General features: G+C 40.8%; 1 protein-coding gene across 1 annotated transcript in view; it reads right to left on the reverse strand.

Annotated features, from left to right (window-relative positions):
- Positions 1-1,672: 1,672 nt before the first annotated feature.
- LOC126426931 (uncharacterized) overlaps positions 1,673-27,632 on the reverse strand; it is a 68,851-nt gene continuing 42,891 nt past the window's right edge. Inside the window, exon 2 of the mRNA XM_050089039.1 lies at positions 1,673-1,926. Within this exon, the coding sequence (XP_049944996.1) occupies positions 1,798-1,926 (129 nt within the window). The 3' untranslated portion in view covers positions 1,673-1,797. The remainder of the gene's footprint in view (positions 1,927-27,632) is intronic.

Raw genomic sequence — 27,632 nt, forward strand, 5'->3', positions numbered from 1 at the left:
AAGAAAAAAAATACAATACAATACAATAAAAATACTTTGTGCATTAACAGCCTTTACACAGGAACAGAATTCCTTTGGTTTTTGTGAAATGTCATTTTCACAATATTCTGCTATGGTAGTCATTGAAGGCATCACTAATTGATATCTTGACAGCCAAATGCATTTCATTCAGCATCTATCTATAGCCTACTATTTGTTTTACACCTATTATGCAGTAATCTTTGTTTGTTTAGAAGTTTCTTTGCAGTGACTATATATCATGGAGTTTCCCTAATGGCAGTAAACAGACAACCTTGACATAATTTACTTTTAGATATACACTGTGAAGTGTTGGATGAAAGTTCAGCCTATTCCCCTGGCATGTTTCACTCAGACTTGCATTTCTTCTTAAAATTCAAAGTTGCACTTGTTCATCAGCATTTTTCACCTAACACAGAAGCAACTCCAGCTGTGGAAGAGAATCCTTCCAATTGTACACTACAAAGATAAAATTTCACTGGATGAAATATGTTATTGTTAAAGAAGATTATTTTGAAAAATATTCTGGAAACATAAATGCACGTTTTTCAGTATGAGGCAGAAAACTTTCGAAACCTCCCTCCTATCTTCACTGATTTCATCTCTACTGATTACACTTATTACACATTTCAGTTAATTCTGATGTTCATTATGAAGTGCACAGCAGAAGACACAGCCCACTGTACCACATATTTACATTTCATCCTGCTCCATTACCTCATACAATTCTGTCTGTATTATGTCTGAAACGCAAAGTCATTTTTGTCAGGTAAGGGAGATTGTTACAAACAGAGAAATAATACATTTTAAAAATGACATTCCTACAGCGTGATTATATCAAACCTATGGAAATGCTGGAAAGGCGTTATTTCAGTGGATAAAAAGTGATATTATTGGTTTGTCCAATGCATGATATCTTTATGTAATTACTGACGCAAGGGGATGGGAGATTGTCATCCCCAAGGAAGTTGCATCACAGGAACGCCATTTTTGAAAATGCAGTGAATGGAAAGAGTAATGACTCGAGAAATAAACTCTGGAATTTTGGTGTATGGAGTTATTACTCCTTCTATGAAAGCAGGCAACAAATGTTCATAATATTGAGGTATTAAGTGGTGTGACTGACCGATTACTATTTGGAAAGCAAGTATTCATTTATCTGCATACCATTTATATATATATTTCTTTTCACACATTTTGAATTCTTCCATGAGGTCTTCCATGAGATCCTATAGCTCTGATATTTTGCTTTCATGGACTTTTACATGGTTGTAGTATTGTGATTCTTCTCAGAATAGCTGTCTATTAAAGTTGGAAATCTGCTGCTTGCTTTAGAAAATATGTTGCTCTGACATCCACAAATCCACAAAAATAATTATATAATTTGGCACCAGGTGGTGGTGATGAAAGGACTAATGCACATATAGCTGAGCACGAGCTCACAAATTACGTTCTGGCACAGGTAAACAAGAAAAATTATCAAGTCAGTATACTCTGTGACCTTGCTACAGTCTGTGACATCATGCCTTCTACAAATGGCATCTAACCTCCAGAATAGAAAGTAGAGGGTCACACTGGTCCACTTAGACACAAGAACGAAACAAACTTGACAATTGTATAACATCAAATGTGGGTCCCATAAGTGTCAGTACCAGGTCTGTTGTTTATCTTAGGTCAAATTATGATGATCACTCAAGTACAGGGAACAAAAATTCATGGTCACATGCCATGTGGATTCACCTTTCAGCTCACAGCAGTCCCCACTGTACTCTGTCGACATCACATTGGGGTGACGTGGTGGCCACCTATGCCATTGAGCGGCTCCTCCTGGCTCTTGGTGTCTGCAGCTGGTCCCACACCATTGGACAGGTCACCGGCCACACGTGTCAGCTGCAGCGAGTTGGAGCCCTGCACACAGATGTATACTGGCTGTACCCACTGACTGTACTAGAGCCAAATATGAAAAACTTTAAACTGTCAATATTTTATGGAACTTTTCCAAGGCCTTCAGATGCACAGATCATTTAATTCTACAAGAGAAACTATAAAATGTTGCATTGTGAATAGAGTCTTGTTTCAGTGACAGAAAACAGATCACATTAACAAATTGTAATACAGGAATAAAACCTAATTCACAGTGAGAAAAACACTAAGTATGGGGATCCACAAGGTTCAGTATTTGGCCCACTACTGTTTTGACCTAAATAAAATGTGATATAGAGATTGTTCAGCAATATTTCTGAGCGTTTTGGTATGAGAAATCCATGCTATCCAGTGGCTTGTTACAGAATAACTGCATCTAGTTTGACACTTTACACAAACTTTTTTTATATCTGGATTGGGCTGTGAACTAAGCTTTTATTTGATTCAGCTGCTATATTCCGGACCTAATTGTTAAATACTGTATATTGTATTGTCATGGTAAGCTATTTGGACGTCACTTATAACTCCCTGCAACTGACTTTACAAGAATATAAAGATTTCAAAGCAATCTAATTAACAGGACATTGAACTTACAGAGACACAGAACTACACTGTCCACTGGTTGTAGCTTTTCTGATCTGGTATGAAGATACTATGATATGGTTTGCCATCCATGTGAGAATATTTCATTATAGCATGACTGTATTGATCCTTCCACTGCATTCAGTGAACCTTCACACTAGATGTATTGGCCAACTCGATCCATACTACTCTGCACCACTGTTAACATACAGCTAACACTGCCAGAAAAGAAACCTGAGAAAGTACTGAGCTGTTTGAAAATCCAGCTTGAGGGCAAAGACTAAAATGGACATTATTGACGTTGGCAGCAAGAATTGTGAGCAAATTGAACAAATTTGTTTCCAAACAAGACGCACAGTGCATACTGTAAATGTTGGGTTGCAAATGTCTATGATATGCAGACATTTGCAGCACAACCACATCACAATACCTTCCCAGCAGGCCAGAAAAGCTACACCCAGGCCTATCACTGAAGCCTGTTTGTGTACAGTGTAGTTTTGCCTGTCTTTAAGTTTACAGTCCTGTTACTTTGGTTACTCAGATAACTGCTTCTTCTTCTACTACTACTACATAAGTCAGTTGCTGGAAGTTATAAGTGAACTTTAAGTAACTTTCGACAATAAGTACAATGTAGAGTAGTTAACAGTAACTTTCTGAATATAGTGGGTAAGTTAAATAAAATCTTAGTTTCTCCAGGGAATTATCTAATTCTCTTAGGAAACGGCTTTCAAAGACTGCTATCTGAAATACACCTCTATGGTACTGGAAAGGCGGAGATTCAGTCACTGAGTAAATAAGTGAAGACTAAGAACTCTCAGGTGCACGATGGATTATCTAGCTGAATACTAAAGCACTGTGGTGCCTATGTTGGTCCAGTACTTGGCCAAATTTGTAATTCTTCTTTTAGGAATATTTAGTTTCCTGAATGATTAAAGAACTCAACAGTGAAATCACTTTATAAAAAAATAAATAAAAAAGAAATGGATAATGGAGACAAATTCACATTTCAGTGCCAATGGCTTTTCAGAAGGAGTTTAAAAAATTAATAAGTAGCAATAATATTTTGTCTATTGTAAGTAATTGTGCAACTGGGAATTTGCAGAAGTGACTTTATACTGACTGACCAGCCGGATGACGGTACATGGTTGTGCACAAACTGCCCTCTGCTCTGTAGCAGCAGCTGTTTATAGATGCATATAAATCTGTCTTTACAGAACAATAAATTATGTATAAGATTTTTGAAAACATAGTCAGTGATCTTAAAAGTAGTTAAAATCAAGACTGTTTTAAATTTTAATTTTAATAAATTATGCAGTTGTTGAATTTCAACAGTAACATAAAAGACAGGAAAGTAGAGAAAACATACATACATTAAGCAATTAAGTTATTTTGATTAACAACTATATGAATGCACAAAAAACAGCACATGTAGCTGGTTCTAGTTTTATGAGCAAAATTTTAAGCGTGTACTAGAATTGTGTAGAAGAACACATTGAAATTTGAGGGGATTCACTAAAATCCATCATCCTGGTGCTGTAGGGAACAGAACACCATGTTATAGTAAAAGTAGCTTTTTTTCCACATTTTCAAAGGTCTAAACAAAAAAATTTTACTGTGCAATCAAGTTTTGAAAACAAGCACAACTGTTCAGAAGAGGAAAGTTTACACTTTTATCACAAATGCAATGTAGAATGAAATGAGTCAGTTCTTAATTGCAAAAGCCAGAGAATCTGAAATCTGTTCAATACTGCCCCACCTACCACAAATGCAAAGAAAGTTTCAGGTAAACCCTAGGTATTTTTTGGCATAGACTCCAAATCTGCGATGAAATGAAGATTTCCATTTGAAAATAAAAAATTGACCACTGCGTTGTGGGAATGGAAGTTAGTGGGTAGCACATATATATGTCCCCTTTGAAAACATTAACTTTTTATCTGGAACATTTTTTTCATACAATTCACATTTTTTGGAGCTATTTAGTTGTTCTATGCCAAAACAAACACCCTACCCATTATATACAGGGTGTTTAAACATACTGTCATATATTCCTACATGAGTTAGTATTGGTGAATAATATAAGGAAAGTACTTATTTTAATATGTCCAAAAATCAATACCTGTTATGACATGAGCTGTTGAAAATCCACAGTTCACAGACTGTATTTTATTTACAGATGAAGCAGAATTCACAAGAGATGCCATAGTAAATTATTACACTATGCATGTATGGACCAATGCAATACTTGAGCAATCACAGTGATAAGGCATCAGGATCACTTCAGAATGAATGTACGGATGGGAATTGTCAGTGAAAGGCTCTTAGGACGTTAGACTTTACCAAACAGTTAAACAGGTGCCACGTATCAGAATTTTCTGTACAATAAATTATTAGCGCTAATGGAGAACATTACCATTACAGAATGATGACTGTTTTATGCATGACAGGTCACCACCCAATTTTCTACAGATTGTGTAACAGTATCTCACTGCAATGTTCATGGGTAATGGATTGACTGGGGAGGTTCAGTACCATGGTCCCCGCATTGAACAAATCTGAATCCATTGGATTTCTGGCTCTGGGGATATTTAACAACATTGATGTATGCCCGACCCATCAACAATCTCCAGATGTTGCAGTAGCACGTGACCAATGCACAAAACACAATCCAAATGGTGCTCCGTATATCTGAAAAAATGCCTATTCACTGTGAAGTAGCACTGAAGGATGCATCAGAATGCATGGTAAGTGCTGTAGCATATACTTCTATGTAACACACAGATAGGAATGAGAGGACACATTGAGGCATATCTCAACAGATACTGGTTTCCGAACACATCTTTTATTCCATTTTTGACCAATATTAGCTCCTATAGGTATATGTAACAATTTACTATAATACCCTGTATATGTAACGGGTGACATCACAGTAAGTGGAGGAACTGTACCTCACTACATTCTGCCATGTCTAAATATAATATGTCAGGTTCTTACTTTCTCCCCATTTTATTATCAGTTTCTTGGCCGTTCTCCCTTTACCTTAAGTTGCCTCGTTTGCAGGAATATTGAGCTTTTTGGTCACCCTGACACCGCTATATGCAATCCAACATGACACACGGAATTTCCTGTAAGCTCAATCTCTCTGGTGAGCAAGACGACCATTGACAAATGATCGGCATATATAGTGGAGCCATTCTTCTGACTCTCAGTGTCCATTTAGTCACAGAGCATGTTGTGTAGCTACATCATAGAAGCTGAGTTGTCAGATCGGCCCCAGTGGGGTCACAGCAGAATGGCTCATGTAACGTTTTTTAAAACTAAGTGCCAAGATTATTCTCTTGAGAGCCATTGAAGCCGCTAGACTAAATAGATTCTGCAGTCAAGAAAGACACTTTATAATTTAATAATAAAATTAAATAAATAAAGTTAAGGCCAATAGAGATAAAGCTAGTGTTCTTTATCCCACAGAATCTTGGTCAAACACATGTAAATAAAGAGTATGTGGCCTGTGAAAAGTACGACACTGCTGGTATATATCACATCAGTTGTGACAATTATCCTCCCAGGTATGTGAGGTGAGGCAGACTGGCAGAGGGTCTGCTATTATGTTTCGAGAACACGATAGTCTGAGAAATTCGAGGTCTACTCTAAGTAGCCACTTATGTGATTCTGGCCACTCCATAACAGGTGTAGTCAATAATTTAAAGGTCTTACACAGAGAAGTCAAGGACTAGATCTTTAAAGGAAGAGATTGAAATTATGTGGAGTCTAAAGCTATACCCCAAACACACCCTTAACAATCAGCTGGAGTTAAGACGTTACAATATACTGTCTAACTTTGATTACCTTTCAAAGACGTAGTGTCGTATTTGCTTGGTTATTGATCCTGGGCTTGTTGTTACATGTTCCTACATCTGGTCTATTTGGTTTTACAATTTTTTTGCTGACATATTTTATAATTTATATGATTATGCTGTGTAACAGAGGCCTCAAACATTCCCAGGATATTTGGATTGAATAAAAATATTTGTAGCTTTCCCTGCTATGTGCATGGTGATGGTAGTGCCCTCCATGATACACATGAACACACTGGCACACTGAGCAGGCTGAAGCATTGCTGTCTGCAGCTTCCCAGTATGAAGTGAGGATTCATAACCAGGGGCGTTCAATGTATCTAGCTGGGGCTTTTACTTTTCTTGTTTTGTTATTTTGCTCTTTTCACTGTAGGTAGGTGCACATTTAATATTTCAGTTTTCAACCTGTCAATTTGAATTACGACATCCCGCTTGTTGTGGGTAACAGTACTTTACTTTGAGATGTCGTCCCCCACTCCTTTTTGTATCAGGGGTTAAACATTTCACTGATGTGTATTTCATATTGGTTGTCATCACCATAGGTTATTAGGATAGCTATCTGTTTATCATAATGTTCATTGTACATTTCCTATCTTGTACACCTGAAGATGTGATTTTAAATCACGAAAGTTTTTGTGTTCCCATAATAGTTCATATACAAGTGAAAGAGGTTTATTTCAGAAACACTTCATAATTAACTCCACCACTAAAACAGCTTTTAATTCAACAGTAAATGTGTCTCCAAACAGATTATATCTCAAATTGACTGCCTAATCACTTGTCAGGGCATCGCTCAGCTGGAGACAGTGCTGCCACTGTTACCACTGCCACTCACCCTGCCCCTCTCCTCACGAGCAGCGCCCTCCGGACTGGCGGCACGAAGAGGTCGGGGTCTGGCGGCGGCACGCTGCGGTCCCCCTCGCAGGTGACGCCCGCCACCCACGACGCGATGGTGCCCACGACGAGTGTCAGCAGGAATCCCAGCACGATGACCCACAGGTACGACACGCGGTACAGATAGAAGTACTCGCTGCAATGTGGGGAATAATACACATAATACATACATGTAACATGTGGTTCCCAGGAGTGGGGTGCATGTGACATCATGATATAACTGCCGATGTTGTTGTTGTGGTCTTCAGTCCAGAGACTGGTTTGATGCAGCTCTGCGTGCTATCTATCCCGTGCAAGCTTCTTCATCTTCCGGTACCTACTGCAGACTACATCCTTCTGAATCCGTTAGTGTATTCATCTCTTGGTCTCCCTCTACGATTTTTGCCCTGCACGCTGCCCTCCAATACTAAATTGGTGATCCCTTGATGCCTCAGAACATGTCCTACCAACCGATCCCTTCTTGTAGTCAAGTTGTGCCACAAACTCCTCTTCTCCCCAATTCTGTTCAATACCTCCTCATTAGTTATGTGATCCACCTATTTAATCTTGAACATTCTTCTGTAGCACCACATTTTGAAAACTTCTATTCTCTTCTTGTCTAAACTACTTATCATCCACATTTCACTTCCATACATTTCTACACTCCATACAAATACTTCCAGAAACGACTTCGTGACATTTAAATCTATACTCAATGTTAACAAATTTATCTCCTTCAGAAATGCTTTTTTTGCCATTGCCAGTCTACATTTTATATCCTCTCTACTTTGACCATTGTGAGTTATTTTGCTCCCCAAATAGCAAAACTCATTTACTACTTTAAGCGTCTCATTTCTTAATATAATTCCCTTAGCATCACCCAATTTAATTCGACTACATTCCATTATCCTCGTTTTGCTTTTTTTGATGTTCATCTTATATCATCCTTTCAAGACACTGTCCATTCCATTCAGCTGCTCTTCAAGGTCCTTTGCTGTCTCTGACAGAATTACAATGTCATCAGCAAACATCAAAGTTTTTATTTATCCTCCATGGATTTTAATTCATACTCCAAATTTTGCTCTTGCTTCCTTTACTGCTTGCTCAATATACAGATTGAATAACATTGGGGATAGGCTACAACCCTGTCACAGTCCCTTCCCAACCACTGCTTCCCTTTCATGCCCCTTGAGTCTTATAATTTCAATCTGGTTTCTGTACAAATTGTAAATAGTCTTTCTCTCCCTGTATTTTACTCCTGCCACCTTCAGAATTTGAAAGAGAATATTCCAATCAACTTTGTCAAACACAGGCTTGCCTTTCCTTAATCTATTCTCTAAGATAAGTCATAGGGTCAGTATAGCCTCACGTGTTACAACATTTCTACTGTCAACACGGAATTTTAATTGAACGCTACTCTTTCCGTTTACTAAACTACCCCATACACTGTGCATTTTTTCATACTTCCATCCTTTTATTCTCAGGTGATGCTTCATTCCACTATTATGAGCCATATTTGATTGTTTTCTGTATATTCATTGCTGATTTTATGTTAATCTCATTTTATGAGACATTGCATTTCATTAATAGTTGCTTGTAAGTGGAAGATGCATAGTGTTTCAATAGCTTTTCAATAAATTATTAGGAACAGTAAAAATGTATTGAAGTACTCATATATGCAGAAATGTTAAGACTAATCAAGAAGTTAGTATTGATTAGAATGAAAGCAGTTGCTGACGTGTGTGAATATTACCAGACTATCGGTTTAGTAAGTCATGGTTGTAAAACACTAAAACAAATTCTTTACAGAAGAATGGAAGAACTGGTATAAGCTGACCTGGTGGAAAGTTTGTATAGATTCTGGAGAAACGCAGCAAAATATGAGGCAATAGTGATCCTACAACTTATCTTAGAAGTTAAATTAAGGAAAGGCAACCCTACATTTACAGTATTTGTAGACTTAAGAAAGCTTTTGACAGCCTTGCCTGGAATGCTCTCTTTTAAATCCTGAAGGTAGTAGGGGTAAAATACAGGGAGCTAGAGCCTATTTACACCATATGGAAGTTATAACAGTTGAGGGAACAGAGGAAAGCAGTCGTTGAGTTAGTGAGGCAGGGTTGTAGGCCTATTACTAATGTTATTCAATCTGTACATCGAGCAAGAAGAAAGGAAACCTAAGACATATTAGGAGTAGGCATTAAAGTTCAAGGAGAAGAAATAAAACTTCTGAGGTTTGTCAATGACAGTGTAATTCCCTCAGAGGCAGCAAAGGCCTTGAAAGCACAGTTGAAAATTATGGATAGTGTCTTGAGAGGAGGATATAAGAGAAACATCAACTAAAGCAAAACAAGGGTAATTGGATATAGTTTAATTAAACCAAGTTATGCTATGGGAATTAAATTAGGAAATGACACACTTGAAACAGTAGACGAGTTTTGTTATTTGGGCAGCAAAATAACTTAGGATGACTGAAGTAGAGAGGACATAAAATTTAGACTGGCAATGGCAAGTGAAGTGTTTCTGAAGAAGAGAAATTATGTTAAAATTGAGTATCAATTTAAGCTTTAGGAAGTCATTTCTGAAGCTATTTTTATCAGTGTATATAGCCATGTTCTGAAGATAGAGTTCACACATGAAGAGACTAGAAGCCTCTGAAATGGGGTGCTATGGAAGAATGTTGAAAATTTAATGCCTAGATTGTATAACTAATGAGGAGGTACAAAATACAGTTGGAGGAAGTTGACTAGAAGAAGGAATTGGTTGATAGGAGACATTCTGAGATACCAGGTGATCACCAATTCAGTACTGGAGGGAAGTGGGGGTGGGAGGGAAGGGGGCTGTAAAAATCATAGAAGGAGACCAAGACAAGAACAGAGTAAGCAGATTCAGTAGGATGTACGTTGCAGTAGTTACTCAGAGATGGAGAGTCTTGCACAGGCTAGAGTAGCATGGAGAGCTGCATCAAACCAGTCTCTGGACTGATGGCCACAACAACAGCAATAACAAATAATAATTAACGAAATATATGTTCACATTTTGTGCATGTCCAGGTGTGCAATGGGGACATGTGGTGATAAACACTGGAACCAATCCTTATATCATTCAGTGTAATAGCATTGGTGCTGTTTTTACACACTCGTGATCTACAGCCTTAACTAAGAGAGGTAGTGCAAAGCTGATCTTCACTAATTTTCTCTTTTACTTCCAGGTGAGAACATAGGAAGGCAGGTTGTGGTGTTGACACTGCATTATCTGTAGCTAACATTATCCCAGACTGAAGTTATCGCTGAATTGTTACTCGATACCTTATTAAAAAGATTTATGAATATAGGGTAGTAGGGGGGTGTTTAGATCTGGTAAGGTGGCGGAAGGCAGACCTGTACTTGGACAATTTGATAGGAAGTGTAACATTAAGACGGGTGCATGTCTATCACCAGTCATGGCGGTTCTTTTGGTGTGCAAGGTTTGAACGTGTCTTTGTAGTTGCCAATAGTGTCATAGTGTGTCCAGGCATGTTAGAGACGCTGGGATTCATGGAGGAGAATGACGGTCTGTGGGGGTAAAGTGGGACTTCCGGCATATGAAGTCAGCCTCATTCTGCCAACGGCCTTGTCAAAGAGGGTGGAGGAGCGGATAGAGGTTCAGGGCACTCTCTTGTCCTAGGGGTGGGAAATTGCCCCTAAGGGCGGAAGAATCAGCAATGATCAACGACATGAGGATGCAGAAGGCAATTGAAACCACTGCATTAAAGACACGTAATGTGTATCCACAGGACATGTGGCCTGTAATTGAAGAAGTGTCATGATGATCTCTCCATTGGCAAAAGATTCCGGAATAGTCCCCCATTCGGATCTCCGGGAGGGGACTGCCAAGGGGGAGGTTACCATGGGAAAAAGATTGAATAATCAACGAAAGGATAATGTTCTATGAGGCGGGGCGTGGAATGTCAGAAGCTTGAACGTGGTAGGGAAACTAGAAAATCTGAAAAGGGAAATGCAAAGGCTCAATCTAGATATAGTGGGGGTCAGTGAAGTAAAGTGGAAGGAAGACAAGGACTTCTGGTCAGATGAGTATTGGGTAATATCAACAGCAGCAGAAAATGGTATAACAGGTGTAGGATTCGTTATGAATAGGAAGGTAGGGCAGAGGGTGTGTTACTATGAACAGTTCAGTGACCGGGTTGTTCTAATCAGAATCGACAGCAGACCAAAACCAACAACGATAGTTCAGGTATACATGCTGACATCGCATGCTGAAGATGAACAGATAGAGAAAGTGTATGAGGATATTGAAAGGGTAATGCAATATGTAAAGGGGGACGAAAATCTAATAGTCATGGGCGACTGGAATGCAGTTGTAGGGGAAGGAGTAGAAGAAAAGGTTACAGGAGAATATGGGCTTGGGATAAGGAATGAAAGAGGAAGAATCAATACGCAAAGAAGTGGGATACGGAAGTACTAAGGAATGACGAGATACGTTTGAAGTTCTCTAACGCTACAGATACAGCAATAAGGAATAGCGCAGTAGGCAGTACAGTTGAAGAGGAATGGACATCTCTAAAAAGGGCCATCACAGAAGTTGGGAAGGAAAGCATAGGTACAAAGAAGGTAGCTGCGAAGAAACCATGGGTAACAGAAGAAATACTTCAGTTGATTGATGAAAGGAGGAAGTACAAACATGTTCCGGGAAAATCAGGAATACAGAAATACAAGTCGCTGAGGAATGAAATAAATAGGAAGTGCAGGGAAGCTAAGACGAAATGGCTGCAGGAAAAATGTGAAGACATCGAAAAAGATATGATTGTCGGAAGGACAGACTCAGCATACAGGAAAGTCAAAACAACCTTTGGTGACATTAAAAGCAATGGTGGGAACATTAAGCATGCAACAGGAATTCCACTGTCAAATGCAGAGGAGAGAGCAGATAGGTGGAAAGAATACATTCAAAGCCTCTATGAGGGTGAAGATTTGTCTGATGTGATAGAAGAAGAAACAGGAGTTGATTTAGAAGAGATAGAGGATCCAGTATTAGAATCGGAATTTAAAAGAGCTTTGGAGGACTTATGGTCAAATAAGGCAGAAGGGATAGATAACATTCCATCAGAATTTCTAAAATCATTGGGGGAAGTGGCAACAAAACGACTATTCACATTGGTGTGTAGAATATATGAGTCTGGCGATATACAATCTGACTTTCGGAAAAGCATCATCCACACATTCCGAAGACGGCAAGAGCTGACAAGTGCGAGAATTATCGCACAATCAGCTTAACAGCTCATGCATCGAAGTTGATTACAAGAATAATATACAGAAGAATGGAAAAGAAAATTGAGAATGCGCTAGGTGACGATCAGTTTGGCTTTAGGAAAAGTAAAGGGACGTGAGAGGCAATTCTGATGTTATGGCTAACAATGGAAGCAAGGCTAAAGAAAAATCAAGACACTTTCGTAGGATTTGTCAACCTGGAAAAAGCGTTCGACAATATAAGATGGTGCAAGCTGTTCGAGATTCTGAAAAAAGTAGGGGTAAGCTATAGGGAGAGACGGGTCATATACAATATGTACAACAACCGAGAGGGAATAGTAAGAGTGGACGATCAAGAACGAAGTGCTTGTATTAAGAAGGGTGTAAGACAAGGCTGTAGCCTTTCGCCCCTATTCTTCAATCTGTACATCGAGGAAGCAATGATGGAAATAAAAGAAAGGTTCAGGAGTGGAATTAAAATACAAGGTGAAAGGATATAAATGATATGATTCGCTGATGACATTGCTATCCTGAGTGAAAGTGAAGAAGAATTAAATGATGTGCTGAACGGAATGAACAGTCTAATGAGTACACAGTATGGTTTGAGAGTAAATCGGAGAAAGACGAAGGTAATGAGAAGTAGTAGAAATGAGAACAGTGAGAAACTTAACATCAGGATTGATGGTCACGAAGTCAATGAAGTTGAGGAATTCTGCTACCTAGGCAGTAAAATAACCAATGACGGACAGAGCAAGGAGGACATCAAAAGCAAACTCGCTATGGCAAAAAAGGCATTTCTGGCCAAGAGAAGTCTACTAATATCAAACACCGGCCTTAATTTGAGGAAGAAATTTCTGAGGATGTACGTCTGGAGTACAGCATTGTATGGTAGTGAAACATGGACTGTGGGAAAACCGGAACAGAAGGAATCGAAGCCTTTGAGATGTGGTGCTACAGATGAATGTTGAAAATTAGGTGGACTGATAAGGTAAGGAATGAGGAGGTTCTACGCAGAATCGGAGATGAAAGGAATATGTGGAAAACACTGATAACGAGAAGGGACAGTATGATAGGACATCTGCTAAGACATGAGGGAACGACTTCCATGGTACTAGAGGGAGCTGTAGAGGCCAAAAACTGTAGAGGAAGACAGAGAATGGAATACGTCAAGCAAATAATTGAGGACGTAGGTTGCAAGTGCTACTCTGAGATGAAGAGGTTAGCACAGGAAAGGAATTTGTGGTGGGCCGCATCAAACCAGTCAATAGACTGATGACCAAAAAAAAAGGTGAGGGAGTGGCTATCGACCTGGGTAGAGAGGGTACCCCAGTAGGAATCCCAGTCGACACGGGATTATTCATGGATGTCTTTCAGAGGAGGGGTGATGTGAGGATTGGTATGGGGGCGACTCCACCATGCACGATCGGGAGGGGATTATCGGAGTGGTAGAGGAGGTAGGGAGAAGTGTGGACATTACGCTGGGGCTGTAGAAAGGTTTTGTTTAAGAGGAAGGCATCCACACCATGGGTCGTAAGGGTGTGCATGAAGAGGTTCTTGTTGGTGGGTAGGGAGCGGATGTTGTTAAACAAAATACAGTGCTGTCGCATCATGACAGGAGTTTAGACAAGGGTGCCGAGACGGGTGAAGGTGAAGTGGGCTTGGTTGTGGGAATAGGTGGCATAAGCGTTAAGGCGGAAGGCGGATTGGGTGGCAAGGGATATCTGCTGGTGGGTGAGGGGGCACTGTAACGGGTGGACATTCTGGAGGACGATGGTGACAAACCAGATGATGTCCTCAGAAGTGGGGAGGGGGGGGGGGTACGGACGGAGTTGCCAGGAGGAGTGGGGCATCCAGAGGGCGGGTGGGGACGGTTAGTTCAGGAGTTGTGGGGAGGGGGGGGGGGCCTTGCATTTCTGGGAGTAGGTGGGATGCGGGAGGTTGCAGGTATTGCAGGACACAGCCTGAGGAAGTGCACCTGTTTGCAGTGCAGGCAGATGGGGGCCTCGCAGCACTCTGATGTTGGGTGTGCGTTGTAGCACCGGCACCTCTGGCAGCGGATGGATTGAGGAGGGGAATGGGAGGGGTTGACCTTGTACCAGCGATGGAACAGAAGGGCACCCTCCTTCAGGAGTAGGAGAAGAGAGGGTGAGAAGCTTGGGGGATGAATGAGTGGGGGGCGGCGATTGGGCACACCACATAATTCTGGTGGTGACGGCAGAGGGAGAGCTATGTACAATGGCGGCGGTGGTGGTGGTTGTCATGATTACAACAAGAAAAGAACGTAAAGAACAGGACAGGACTGGACACCCACATAAGGTGGGTGGGGCCGGCAGAATTGGAATTCTGGTGCTCCGCACGGACGTCTAGGTAGGGATGCGCCTGAAGCTCCAACAGTACCTCCTCTTCCGTGATCGTCAGACTAAGCTAAGTGATCATGCCGGTAAGGGTTGGCGGGCAACGTGGGGCTTGAGGTTGGCGGGAGGCGGAAGGGGAAGGAGCAGGGGAGAGAGAGGCACTGGGGGGAAAGAGGGTGATGGGGATTCGGGAGAGGATGTCTGAGTGAAGGGTGGAGCAAGGGGAGGTGATGAGAACAGAGTCCCGATGGGGAGTGAGGAGGCAGATGGGAACTCCGGGGTAGTGTTGGCAGAGGAGCTTCATGAGGTTCTGGGCCTCGAGGAGTGAGGGGTCAGGACAGGATAGGAGGTATTTGTAAGAGGAAGGGAGGAGGAGGAGGAGGAGGATGAGGAGGAGGAGGAGGAAGAAGTGGAGGAGGAGGTAGCAGTGGTGGCAGAAGGGACAGGGGGGGGGGGTAGGAGGAGGAGATTGGGACGTTTTGGGAGTGGAGGAGGCAGGGGTGCCACTGGGGCACTTAACAGCGACTGAAGGGTGAGAGGAGGTGTGTGGGAAAGGAGCCACTGGGAGATGGTGGGGGGTGGCAGGTCCCAGCATGGATGCTGGTGCTGGCTCCGAATACGGGGATGGTGATGGGCCTCCACCATCGCAGGGGTTCCAGAGACAGAAGGAACAGGGTGAGGGAATGGAAGGAAGGGATCAGAGGAGGAGGCGAGGGAGGAAGGACCAGGGGACAGGGTTACGAAGAGTGAAGGAGAAGGAGAAGGAGAAGGGAGGGTGAGAAGCTTGGGGGATGGAATGAGGGGGGGGGGGAGGTGATTACACCCCGTAATTGTGGTAGTGGTGGCAGAGGGAGAGCTATATACAATAGTGGTGGTGGTGGTGGTAGTGGTGGTGGTGCTTGTCATGATTACAACGAGAAAAGAAGGAAAAGAACAGGACAGGACTGGGCAAAACTAAAGAAGAAAACAAGGAGCTCACAAAGACGGACAAAAAGAAGACTGAGGCCGAAGTCCCACTCCACTGCCGCTGGCAGGAGGTGACTGCAGAGGCTGCCGGGCTGGCAGGCTGGCAGGCTGGCAGGTCCTGGAACACCTAACACTTCGATAACTGGCTATGCCGTGACCGCACGGCGGTAGTCTTTCGAAGTATGGGGCATGATGACACGAATAAAATACATACAAAGCAGACAGTTAAAAAAATAGACAGACAATTAAAAACACACGGTGACAGACTGGTTTCTGCTCGCAAAAGACATAAAATTCACACCCAGCAACAGCATGGTTTCTGTTCACAACACTAGAAAGACGAACAGTGCTGAACATTCACTGGAATGCTGCACTAAAAAGTTGGCAAATCTGACATACCACAGGTGGGAGCAGGTGGGGGAAACTGGACAGATGATGCGAAAATAAAAAAGGGGGGGAAGGAGAGGAAAAGCGAATGGGGGAGAAGGGAAAGGAGCCAATGGAGGATGAGGAACTGTAAGAGGGGAGGGGAGTGCTGGGCAGATGCGACAGGGAGTGGGGAAGGCAGAGGAGGGGAATACAAAAGGACTCAGGGGAGAAGGGAGGTATGGAGAGATTTGGTGGGGAGAAAGAGGGCATCATCCAGGAGGGGGAGTTGATGAAAGCCACCTTGCGAAAGGAGATAAAGGGTGTAGAGACGGAGGGTAGGGGGGTCACAACAGTGAAGGTGTGGCAGGGGGAGGGGACAGGAGAGGAGAGGTGTAGAGTATGCGGATATGTTCGAGGAATAGGAGCAGATGGGGGAAAGGAATGAGGTCATAGAGGATCCACATGGGGGACGGGAGGCGTATACGGAAGACGAGGCGGAGTGCATGATGCTCAAGGATCTGGAGGGCCTAATAGAATTTGGGGGGGGGGGGCAGATATCCAGGCAGGACTGGCACAACAGAGGATGGGATGGATTAAGGATTTAAAGGTGTGGAGGAGGGTAGAAGGGTGCAACCCCCATGTCCAGCCCGAGAGGAGTTTGAGGATTAGGAGGTGGTTGTGGGCTTTGGATTGGATGGAGCGGAGATGAGGGATCCAGGGGAGGTGATGGTCAATGGTAAGGCCAAGGTAGGTGAGGGTGGGGGAGAGCTGACATGACGGGCACAGACGGTAAGGGAGAAATCCAGGAGCTGGAAGGAGCGAGTGGTACGACCTACGATGATAGCCTGGGTCTTGGAAGGATTGATTTTCAGGTGTAACTGGGTTTTCTCTTTTGATGCTAGTCAATCGTCAGGATGAGCATTACTGCAAAGGGCATTTGATTCTAAAGCATTATGACAGGGTGAAAAAACACTAAATAAATTACTTTTTCTCTCTTAACAACATGGGGGCAGGGTGATTTCTTCCTTGGCTCGGGTATGAGGTAGAATGAAACAGCATTTTTACATACCTTTTATTGAAAGTTTTGTACCACTCAACATTCCTCCACTCGGAAAAATTCACCCTCGAATTTACCACTCCACATTCCTCCACTCTTCACGCGGTAAAAGCACTAACATAAGCTATGAAAACTCACGACTTAGATGATTACACACGCTTCACATTAAGTATGTTGAAAATACTTTATCACTTTACTAAAGCACTGTACACTCATGAATCACATAGTTGACACATAAATTGTTATAATAAGTGTAACAAATCTTGATGACAATGAATAAACAAAAATAGATTTTTCACTTAGAAAATTACATAGCAACACCTGTTTAATCTACCCTATATTAATGCAAGAATATCTATTCTACAGTATTGTTTATTTTAACATGAGACTGTTTAATAAAGACTGAAGTACAATAAACAAAATTAATACACTAATGCTCAAAAGTAACCACTGAAGTAAACCAGTTAGGGGTGTGTATCCAGTTAACAGGGATTTGATGAAGTGGTATATTATTATTTGGCTTACTTTTTCGTCTTAAATAAAACAAAACGGTACAAAGCAGAAACACCAACATAAAGGTTCCAGATATACCCGTTCTTAGCATTATAATTTTAGTTTTGTGTTCACTTTTTAACTTTAAGGCATGTTGCATCATAACATTCACATCAATTTTGCCTTGCTGTGAGTTTATGAACATATCTAATGATTTCAGAAGGGAACTGTCATGGGAGTAATTGAGGTAGGATAGGTTTTGTGTAGGAAATGCTAGTAAAAACAAAAACAAAGGAAAGAAGGAATATATTGTTAACTACAAGAAATACATGTTTCTACGTTCAACCTTTTTTTCTTAAAAAATAAACCATTATCATTTATTAATTATTTACATTTGTATACTATCCACAGTCTACCATGATTCAACTAGGACATTTGCACCCTTGGTCGAATATGGTATGGTGCCATGTCTGTATGTTGTGCTGGCGTGGCCACTCTTTTTCCTTTTTGGGCACTTCCTCCACTCTTCGGAAAAGCAGACACTATTGTTGAAGGAATTACATCTGGAGTGCCTTTAAAAGGCTTTAAACGACTTGCATGGACAATAGTAGTTCGGGTGGGCAGTTTCAGTTTAACGTTGGCTGGTGATGTGATCTCAATATTTTGATAAGGACCTCTGTAGTTTGTTACAAATTTCTTCGCTTTTCCTTTCGCAATGTATGGGGTTGACAGCATTACCCACTGACTGATGTGGATATTTAGCTTGGGCATTACCTAATCTTTCCTGTCGTTCCAAAGCCTTTGTATTAGCTTTTTGAACCTTTTTCCATACATCCTTCATCATTCGACAGAAATCTTTTACTGTTTCTCCGACTTTTCCGTTTTTCTGCCTGATTATATCAAAAGATGACGGCATTTTTATCCCATAGACCACTTCGTAAGGTGACAGGCCAGTTGCTTCATGCATTTTGGCGTTGTATACCGATACGATTATTGGTAAATATGTATCCCAATTAGAATGTTGTTCTTTAATATAATAACTAAGCATCTTGCCAATTGTCCGATGAACTCTTTCTGTGCGTCCGTTGCACTGAGGGTGTAACGGAGTTGTGCATAATTTACGTATTTTTAGTAAGTGGCATAGCTGTTTCATTTATTCAGACATAAAATTACATCCCTGATCTCTGATAATACCTTCAGGTACGCCAAATTTAAGTATCCAGTTGTTAACTAAAACTTGGGCAACTGTATTTGCTTGCTGATCTGGGAGACTCACCATAGCTAGATAGCGTGAAAAGTGACCTATAATCATAAGAACATACTTATTACCATCAGGAGTTTCACCAAACAGAGTGTAGATATCTACTCCGCAGATTTGAAATGGGCATGAAGCCTCGGGGAGCCTCTGTAAGGTTATTTTTAAACGAGAAAGTTCAGCTCGTTGTGCGGACACAATGCAATTACGAACGTACTGCGCAACATCCTGCTTTCTGATTTGCCACCAAAGTTGCCCAGCTATGCGTCTTTCAGTTGTCCGCTGTCCACCGTGTCCTGCAAGGATATGATCGTGGGCCATTATTTCTTGTTTAAGGTGTTGGGGAACAACAATTCGCGGTCCAAGTTTTGTTTTACGGCATAATACACCATTTTCAAAGCAAAATTGTTTTTTAGTTGCGTATTTTTTGCATTCTGTATCCGTGGTCTGTAATAACCTTGAATTTTCTACCATACAAGTAGCATTTAAAGTATTTGATGTCATAAATAACACTTAACAATTCTTTCTCTGTTGTGGAATAATTTCTTTCTGCCATTGTTAGTTGTCTCGAAGCGTAGGCTATGGGGTGTTCCGCACCATTAATATTCTGACACAAAACAACTCCTACTGAATGACCACTTGCGTCACAGGATAAAATAAATTCTTTATTATAACCTGGGTAGGCTCCATTTGAAATCCAAACTGGAGTGCGACAGGGTGATGGACTTTCACCATTACTCTTTAATATCATTCTTGAAAAAATTATCAGGACATGGGAAAAAGAAGTCAAAGGAATCCAAATTGGCATTAGAAAAGATACTAGATTCAATTTGAAGTGTTTAGCTTTTGCGGATGACCTTGCAATCCTCACAAATAATAGAAAAGAAGCCACTAACGCCATAGAGAAGTTACACGAAATTGCACAAAGAACTGGCCTGCAAATCTCATATGAGAAAACCCAGTACATAGAGAGAGTGCCACAAGACAAATTGCCTATTGTGACAATCCATGGGAAAATCGTACAAGTACCACATTTTAAATACCTGGGAGAAATCACCCAGCCATCAAGGATCAACCTAAAGGCCAATGAGGAAAGAATAAAAAAACTACAGAAATCATATAAACTCACATGGAACTATTATAACAAAAAGTCCATATCCATTAACGCAAAATTGAGGCACTACAACACTGTCGTACTTCCAGAGGCACTGTATGCTTCTGAAACTACACAAATAGGTGGGCAAACTAAAATCAAAGAAATAGAGAAACAAGAAAGAAAAAATTCTCAGGAAAATTTTTGGCCCGATACAAGAGCAAGGAATCTAGATGAAGAGACCAACATCATAATTATACAAATACACAGACAAGATTACGGATACAATAAGGAAAAGAAGAATGCAGTTCTACGGACATATCCACAGGATGAATGAAAACAGAATTTCAAAGCGAATTCTTAAAGTCATCAACTCAGGCAGGGGAAAAACAAAATGGATAAAAGAAGTTGAAGAGGACCTCAGACAAGCACACATAACAGTAAACGATGCAGAAAATAGAACTGAATTCAGGAACATCATCAAAAAACATAAATTTGACCAGGATGCAAATGGACAGCGGAGCGAAAGAAACAATACAGTGAACACATGAAGAAAATTTGGGCTCAGAAAAAAACAAACAATCATCGTAAAGGAATTCAAGTTCAAACGCTCTCTTAAATGGAAATATTCGAAAATAATAATAATAATAATCTGGGTAGGCTAATACTGGACTATGTGTCAACTTATCTTTAAGGGTTTGAAATGCTGATTCACAGTCTTCAGACCAATGAAATTTTGCACCCTTTTTCAATAATTGATTAAGGGTCGGGCAATTTCAGCAAAATTTTGAACGTATTTTCGGTAATATGATGCGAGACCAATGAAACTTTGTACTTCCTTAACACACTGTGGTGTTGAGAAGTCCTTAACTGCTGAATTAATCGAGGATCTGTTTTAATTCCTTTTTCACTAATGACATGCCCTAGGTATCTAACCTCTGTCAACGCAAAACTACATTTTTACATATTTAATGTTAATTTAGCTTTTCTAAGTCTCTGAAAAATTTACGCAGACGCACAGCATGTTCATTAATGTCTTTGGAGAATACAATAATATCGTCTAGATATACACAACATCGCTGAGTTTTGAAAAGTTGCTGGTGCGTTTTTCAAACAAAAGGCATTCTTTTAAATTGCCAGTGGCCTCCAGCGGTAGAAAATGCTGTTTTATGCCTATCTTCAAGTGCAACTTCCAATTGATGATATCCGCTACGTAAATCAATTGTTGAAAACTATTTACTGTTACCCAAACTGTCAATGATATCTGTAATGTTTGGAAGAGGATAAACATCTGAGATAGTTTGTTTGTTAAGGTGTCTGTAGTCACAACAAAATCTATAACGTTTTGTACCATCGGGAGACTTCTTTGGAATAATTACAATATTTGAATTATAAGGCGAATCAGAATATTCTATAATTCCATCTTTTAGATGCTGTTCTAAAAATTCATCCAGTACTGGCTGTAAGTGATACGGAACTCTATATGGCTTCCTATAAACTGGGGGATATTTCCTGTTGGAATCCTATGCTGTGTGATATCTCTTGCTGGCAGTGGACCTTCTGCATTAAACTCAACTAAAACTGCGTCTATCGTGTCTCTAACATTTCCTTTCAAATGCTCAATCCTCTGGCATAATGCGGTTTTATAGGCGTCTGGTTTCTGACCATCAGTAATATTTGACCAAATGAAATCTTCTTCTTCAAAAGTACTGACTGTAGCTACTAATATTCCCTTATGCAACTCTTTGTCCTCCACTCCGAAATTGTCAATATGTACCGGTACTTTTCTTTCTCCTTCAACGTCTTGAACCTGTACAACACTTCTACGTACAAAACAAAGTGATACATCTAATTCCTCATTTTCGTCTAATGGCTCTATTAGATGCACTGTATCTGTAGGTACCTCAGGGTCAACAGTCATCCAAAACAGTTTTCCTGAGCCAAATGGTATCTTATCCCGCGAATCAACCTTCAAGGACGTTGCACGCAGTGTAGTTGATTTGGCCTTCCGGTTGGGAAATCTTGCGGCAGCAGGCCCTTTGCGGTGGTGTCACCTAGCTGAAACACTATTCCCATAAATTTTTAGGAAACTCTGCCCTTACATGTCAGGATGTTTCAGGAGGTAACCCACGTAAAAATGTATCCAGAGCTCCATCTTCTGCCTCTGTTAAAATAAGTTTATTTGCTTCATCACTAGTTGTCAACTGATAGGTGTTAATATTAAATTTTCTAATCCTATATACAAAGCTTTCTAACAACTCGTTTTGCCTCTGAGCGATAGTGTTTAATTTTTCCCTATAAAGTCAACAGCTGTTCTGTTTGTGAAAACGTTTAAGTAATCCTTTCTTCAATCCCTCAAATGTTAGTGCATTCCATAATTCTTCATGGTATAATACGTATGCTTTAGCCTCTCCTATCAGTTTTAACTTTGTCATTTGTAAGAACTATTCATCTGACCATGATCCTAACTTTGCAGCTGTGACTAAATTGTCAAAAAAGGCTGTTATGTCCTCGTCAGGTTTACCTGAAAAAGGAGTTACCAAGGCTGCTGCTGAGGAATCTAGGGTGGGAGGGATTGAACCGGTTTGCCTAACCTCACACAACTGTTTAAATAAGGCATTACTATCATTTTTAAGCTGCACTATTTGATTAACTAAGCTCTGAATAGCTTCCTCAGTAGAAACCGCTTGTGGTGCTGACTCTGACTTTGTACGATTTCGTGTCATCATTTTACAACCTATTAGTTACACCATCTTACTACACTGAATTCAAAAGATGTTTAAATATTTTCTACAAACTCTTAAAATTATGAGAAAAAACGCACTTCTAAACAAAGAAAATATTACGACTGCTATGCAAACCTCTATCCTTTCACACATTAAACAATACTAACTGTGGACCTTTAGTGACTGTCATTCACACCTCATATTGAGCCAAGGGTTTTTTCTCTGACACCAAATGTAACTGGGTTTTCTCTTTTGATGCTAGTCAATCGTCAGGATGAGCATTACTGCAAAGGGCATTTGATTCTAAAGCATTATGGCAGGGTGAAAAAACACTAAATAAATTACTTTTTCTCTCTTAACAACATGTGGGAAGGGTGGGTCCTTCCTTGGCTCAGGCATGAGGTAGAATGAAACAGCATTTTTACATAAGATAACTTTTATTGAAAGATTTGTACAACGGTTTCTGTACTGGACTGTTCTGGTTGGGAGATCGGCAGCTGTGTCGTTTGTGAAGCCTTCTGCTGCGGCAGCGGCAGCGCCTGATTACGCCTGGCGGTGTGTATCTCGTTTCGCCGTCTCGCCCAGTTGACTGGAGACACGCATCATGCTGTGGCCCCTTTAATTATTGAGAATGAAGTCGTGAATCAGATGCTGATACCTTGGATTTGGTGTCCCAGTGTTTCTCTTCTCTATGCAGCCGCGTGTGACAGTGTTGTGCATCGGCCAGCGGAGCGGCGCGGCGAGGGAATGCCAGTGTCCCAGACTCAAACAATGGACTCCATCTTGTCAGTCTTTGGCTGTCAGATCTTCATCCCAGCTCACAGGTGACTGTTGATGTGAGGCCGTCTCCTTCCCGTCCTCAAAAGTCACCTGGGTATGTAAAAATCAGTCTTAGAATACCTTCTAACTGCTGTCTTCTGGTGGCGAGGCTGCTACTTGCTATTCCATTACAGCGGCGGACTTGGTGCTTCTGTGTACGATGTAGTCTCTTCTTGCATGACGGTCTTCAGTTCCTAAACTGAACTGAAAACTACTACTCTCAGGCCCACTGCGTCTCGTGTATTTATTCACTTCAGTTCACTGGAGGTGAACGACTTCATGGTCATTGCCTCTTCTGTCACGTTGAAAAGTTTCTCGAAGAATCTTCTTAATGTCGGCCATTGGCTCTTGGAATGTAGGCGAGGGCCTTTGATCACATGTGACAATTGAGAAACACGTGAGCCAGTCGGGCGATACTCTGACGGCTGAATTGACAGCTCTTGGAATGTAGGTGAGGGCCTTTGACCACATGTGACAACTGAGAAACTCGTGAGCTGGTTGGGTGATATACTAACGGCTGAATTGACAGTGTTCACTTATGTGGGGAGGGCTATGGCTTCTCCTCCGCGTGCTGATTTCATGGTCATTGGCTATTCTATCACCACTGCTCTGCCAGCTGTTTGCCAGTGTGTAATTCTTCCAAACTAAGTTTTTCATTTATTTTCTAATTTCCACTTCACTTCACATTGATTTCACTAATTTATTCACCTATCTTAAGTACCACTCAACACAGGAGCCACTGGATACACCATGCAGTCAGTACTTTTGAAGAAGAAGATTCTGGAGAAGGCGTTGGGACCGTTGGAGGGTGGGAGCGAGGGCGAGGAATGCAGTGTCATCGGCACATTGTAAGAGGTGCACTGGAGAGGGGGTTGGGGCATATCTGCCATGTGCAGGAGGTAGAGGAGAGGGGAGAGGACAGAGCCCTGGGGCACCCCTGCAGAGGGGTAGAAGGTGTGGGAATTGGCATTATGGATGGTAACATAGGAGGGGTGGTGGGAGAGGAAGGAGGCCATCAGATGGATGTAGTTGACAGGAAGGGCATAGGTTTTGAGTTTAAACAGGAGACCGGGATGACAGACACGGTCGTAGGCCTTTTCGGGGTCGAGGGAGACAAAAACGGTGGAGCAACGGGAGTTAAGCTGTAGCCCTGTATGGAAAGCCATTCTGGGCTTACATTTCAGCAAGATAATGCACATCTGCACATAGCGATAGTTTCTACTGCTTGTCTTCACGCTTAAAAACTCTTCCTTGGCGAGTGAGGTCGCAGGTTCGCTCCCATCTGAAAACGTATGTAACATTATTGGTGAGGTCATCTGACCAGCTCAGGATTTTGATGAGCTAAAGCGCCAACTGGACAGTATATGGCTTGACATCCCTCAAGAGGACATCCAACAAATCTATCAATCAATGCCAAGCCAAATAACTGCTAATATAAGGACCAGTGGAGACCAACACTTTACTGACTTGCTCAATTTGTGGAGCTCTTTCTCTTGAATAAGTCGACCAATTTTTCTGCAGTTTGTAACGGAACATATTAAAGGCTTTACTGTACCGAAGTATGTGATACCCTCCAAATTCAACCATTTTAACGAGTATTTATGATTATAGAAACGTTATTGTGTATGTTAACAGTGATTGCATAACATGTCTCCATAAACAGTCAACCCATTAAATTATACTGAATAACTGACCCACACAAAAGTTAATATCACTTGATCACTGATACAGCAAATGTCATCATGTAAAAACACTAAGTCCATCTTAAATAATTAATATGAAGTACGAAAAATAGTGGCCAACTTCGGTATTTTGGATCTCCTTAAATAAAAATCACCCAGTGAAACCTATTTGTTCACTAGGAGCGTTTTCACTCAGTATTCATGAAATCAATCCTATTTTAGACGAAAACCAATGTAATTCTTAATAATTCATGTTATTTACTTATTTATGCAAATTAGAGAAGTCAATTGACAAACTTCTAAAAGACGGCCTTTTTGAAACAAAGAATTATTCTGTCAAGTCAACAAATCTGTCTGTCATTTTAATAACATGTTAAATTATGTCACTTGATGCAAATTAATAATTTTTCTGCACAAATTATGATAACAGATGTACATGTGACTTATAAACTATATCTCTTTTTAGTAGCTCTTTGACAGTGTTATAAATACAAGCAGCAAGAAGGGTCGGGAGGCAGTCGGAATGTCACTTTGGTAAAGTGTGTTTGTGTGTTGTTGTTTGAGGTGGATAAACAATGCAGAGAACATGTAAAGGAAGTACTACTTTGTGTTGTGTCATGGTCTTTGGTGGACTGTGGAATTAAGATGGCCAGCAGAATAATAAATAATTGATGTTTACATATTTGTTGGTCTCGCTCGTTCTTTATCATCAAAAGCACATAAAAAACACGGGACCTCATGTTTTTAACCCTAGACAACCAGATTTAGAGTCAGCATCAGCATCGAGACACAGCAGCGATCCAGCAAGTAGCAGCGATTACCACAACACAATGCATTTTAATGGCGCCAACCTAACATCAAGTGCTAACAAGCTCCGTAAATGGGAGTGAAATAGTGCGATTATAGCAATTAGGAATATCTACGACTAGGCAACCATTACAAGTTGTGACCATTTGGTTGGCTGTACATGTACATAACGTCTACCAATTTCAGTCCCAAGTGGACAATTTCTTGTGGGTGAGTTGCTTTTTTTTTCTGTCTTAAAGGTTTTCCCCGTGCGGGAATCACGAATTGTGCAAGTATAAGGGTTGTGACTATGTGACACGTGTAAGTTTTGATTGATACTGGAAGTGTGCTCAAGTAGTTGTAGTTCTTAAGGCGAGCACTTGTGGTAAGCGACAAAACTGGGTTCGAATCCTGGTCTGGCACAAATTTTCTTCTGGTCCAAATGGCTGATGTCAATATAGTGTCTCAGTACGTGAAGTTATTTTGTAACATTTCGGAAGTATTCGTAGCTAGCTGCACTATTCAGCAACAAGAAATGCTTTTTTTGCCATGATACTGTTCATTCCGTTCAACTGCTCTTCATAGCCTTTTGCTGTCTCTGAGAGAGTTACCATATCATTAGAAAACCTCAATGCCTTTGTTGTTTGTCCCAGAACTTAAATTTCGCTCACAAATTACTCCTTGATTTCCTGTTCTCCTTACTCAGTGGTACACTACAACCCACTTTTCCCCCTTAGCCACTGCTTTCCTTTCACATTCTGTGACTCTTGAACTGCAGTCTGGTTTCTGTACATGTCTGGAATAATCGTTCACTCCATTTTCTAAAAATCTGTGATACCTTCAAACTTCAAAGTTTGGTATATAAGTAAAAATTGTTACAATCTCTTTCTAAATCGGCCAATGTTACGAGAAGAAAAGTATAATATATTATTTCTCAAGACAACAAATATTTTGTGACCATGTAGTAATTGTACACAGCTGAATGTGGTATCACTAGAAATAGTTCTATTTGGCACTGCATACCAATTTAGTGCTATGACTTACTATTTTTTGAAAATTTTAATGCAAAATATACTTTTAGCTATTGTAGGCAAAAGGGCATCATGGGTGCCCAGGTTCATACCTCTATTTTACGAAGCTAACTCATTAATCATGAGTTAGAGACGGTTTTTCTATACAATCGTATCACAAATGCCTTTTCATTTGTTTTAAAGTGCTTATTAACTCGATAATTTGTACACAGCATTGTCATAAACAATAACCATGACCACTAAGGTAGTCCAATATCTCTGGCCATCGTGCAAGTTGACGTTGCAAAACGAATATACTTTCCGAATTGCTAAATATATTTGTCATTGTTGCCTTGAATTGTAATTTACGTATTGCTCCTACGGCCTCATGTGCTTATTGTAACTGAAAATGTTTGTCGTTGTAAAATATTAGGTACAACTAAAACAGGAGTTACGAGGAAATCTGGAAGGTTTCAGACCATGGAGAATTTGTGCAGAGCAGATCATTAGTTTAAAGTTGATTATGGTGTGCT

This window comes from Schistocerca serialis, chromosome 11, assembly GCF_023864345.2.
Source record: "Schistocerca serialis cubense isolate TAMUIC-IGC-003099 chromosome 11, iqSchSeri2.2, whole genome shotgun sequence".
Lineage (NCBI taxonomy): Eukaryota > Metazoa > Arthropoda > Insecta > Orthoptera > Acrididae > Schistocerca > Schistocerca serialis.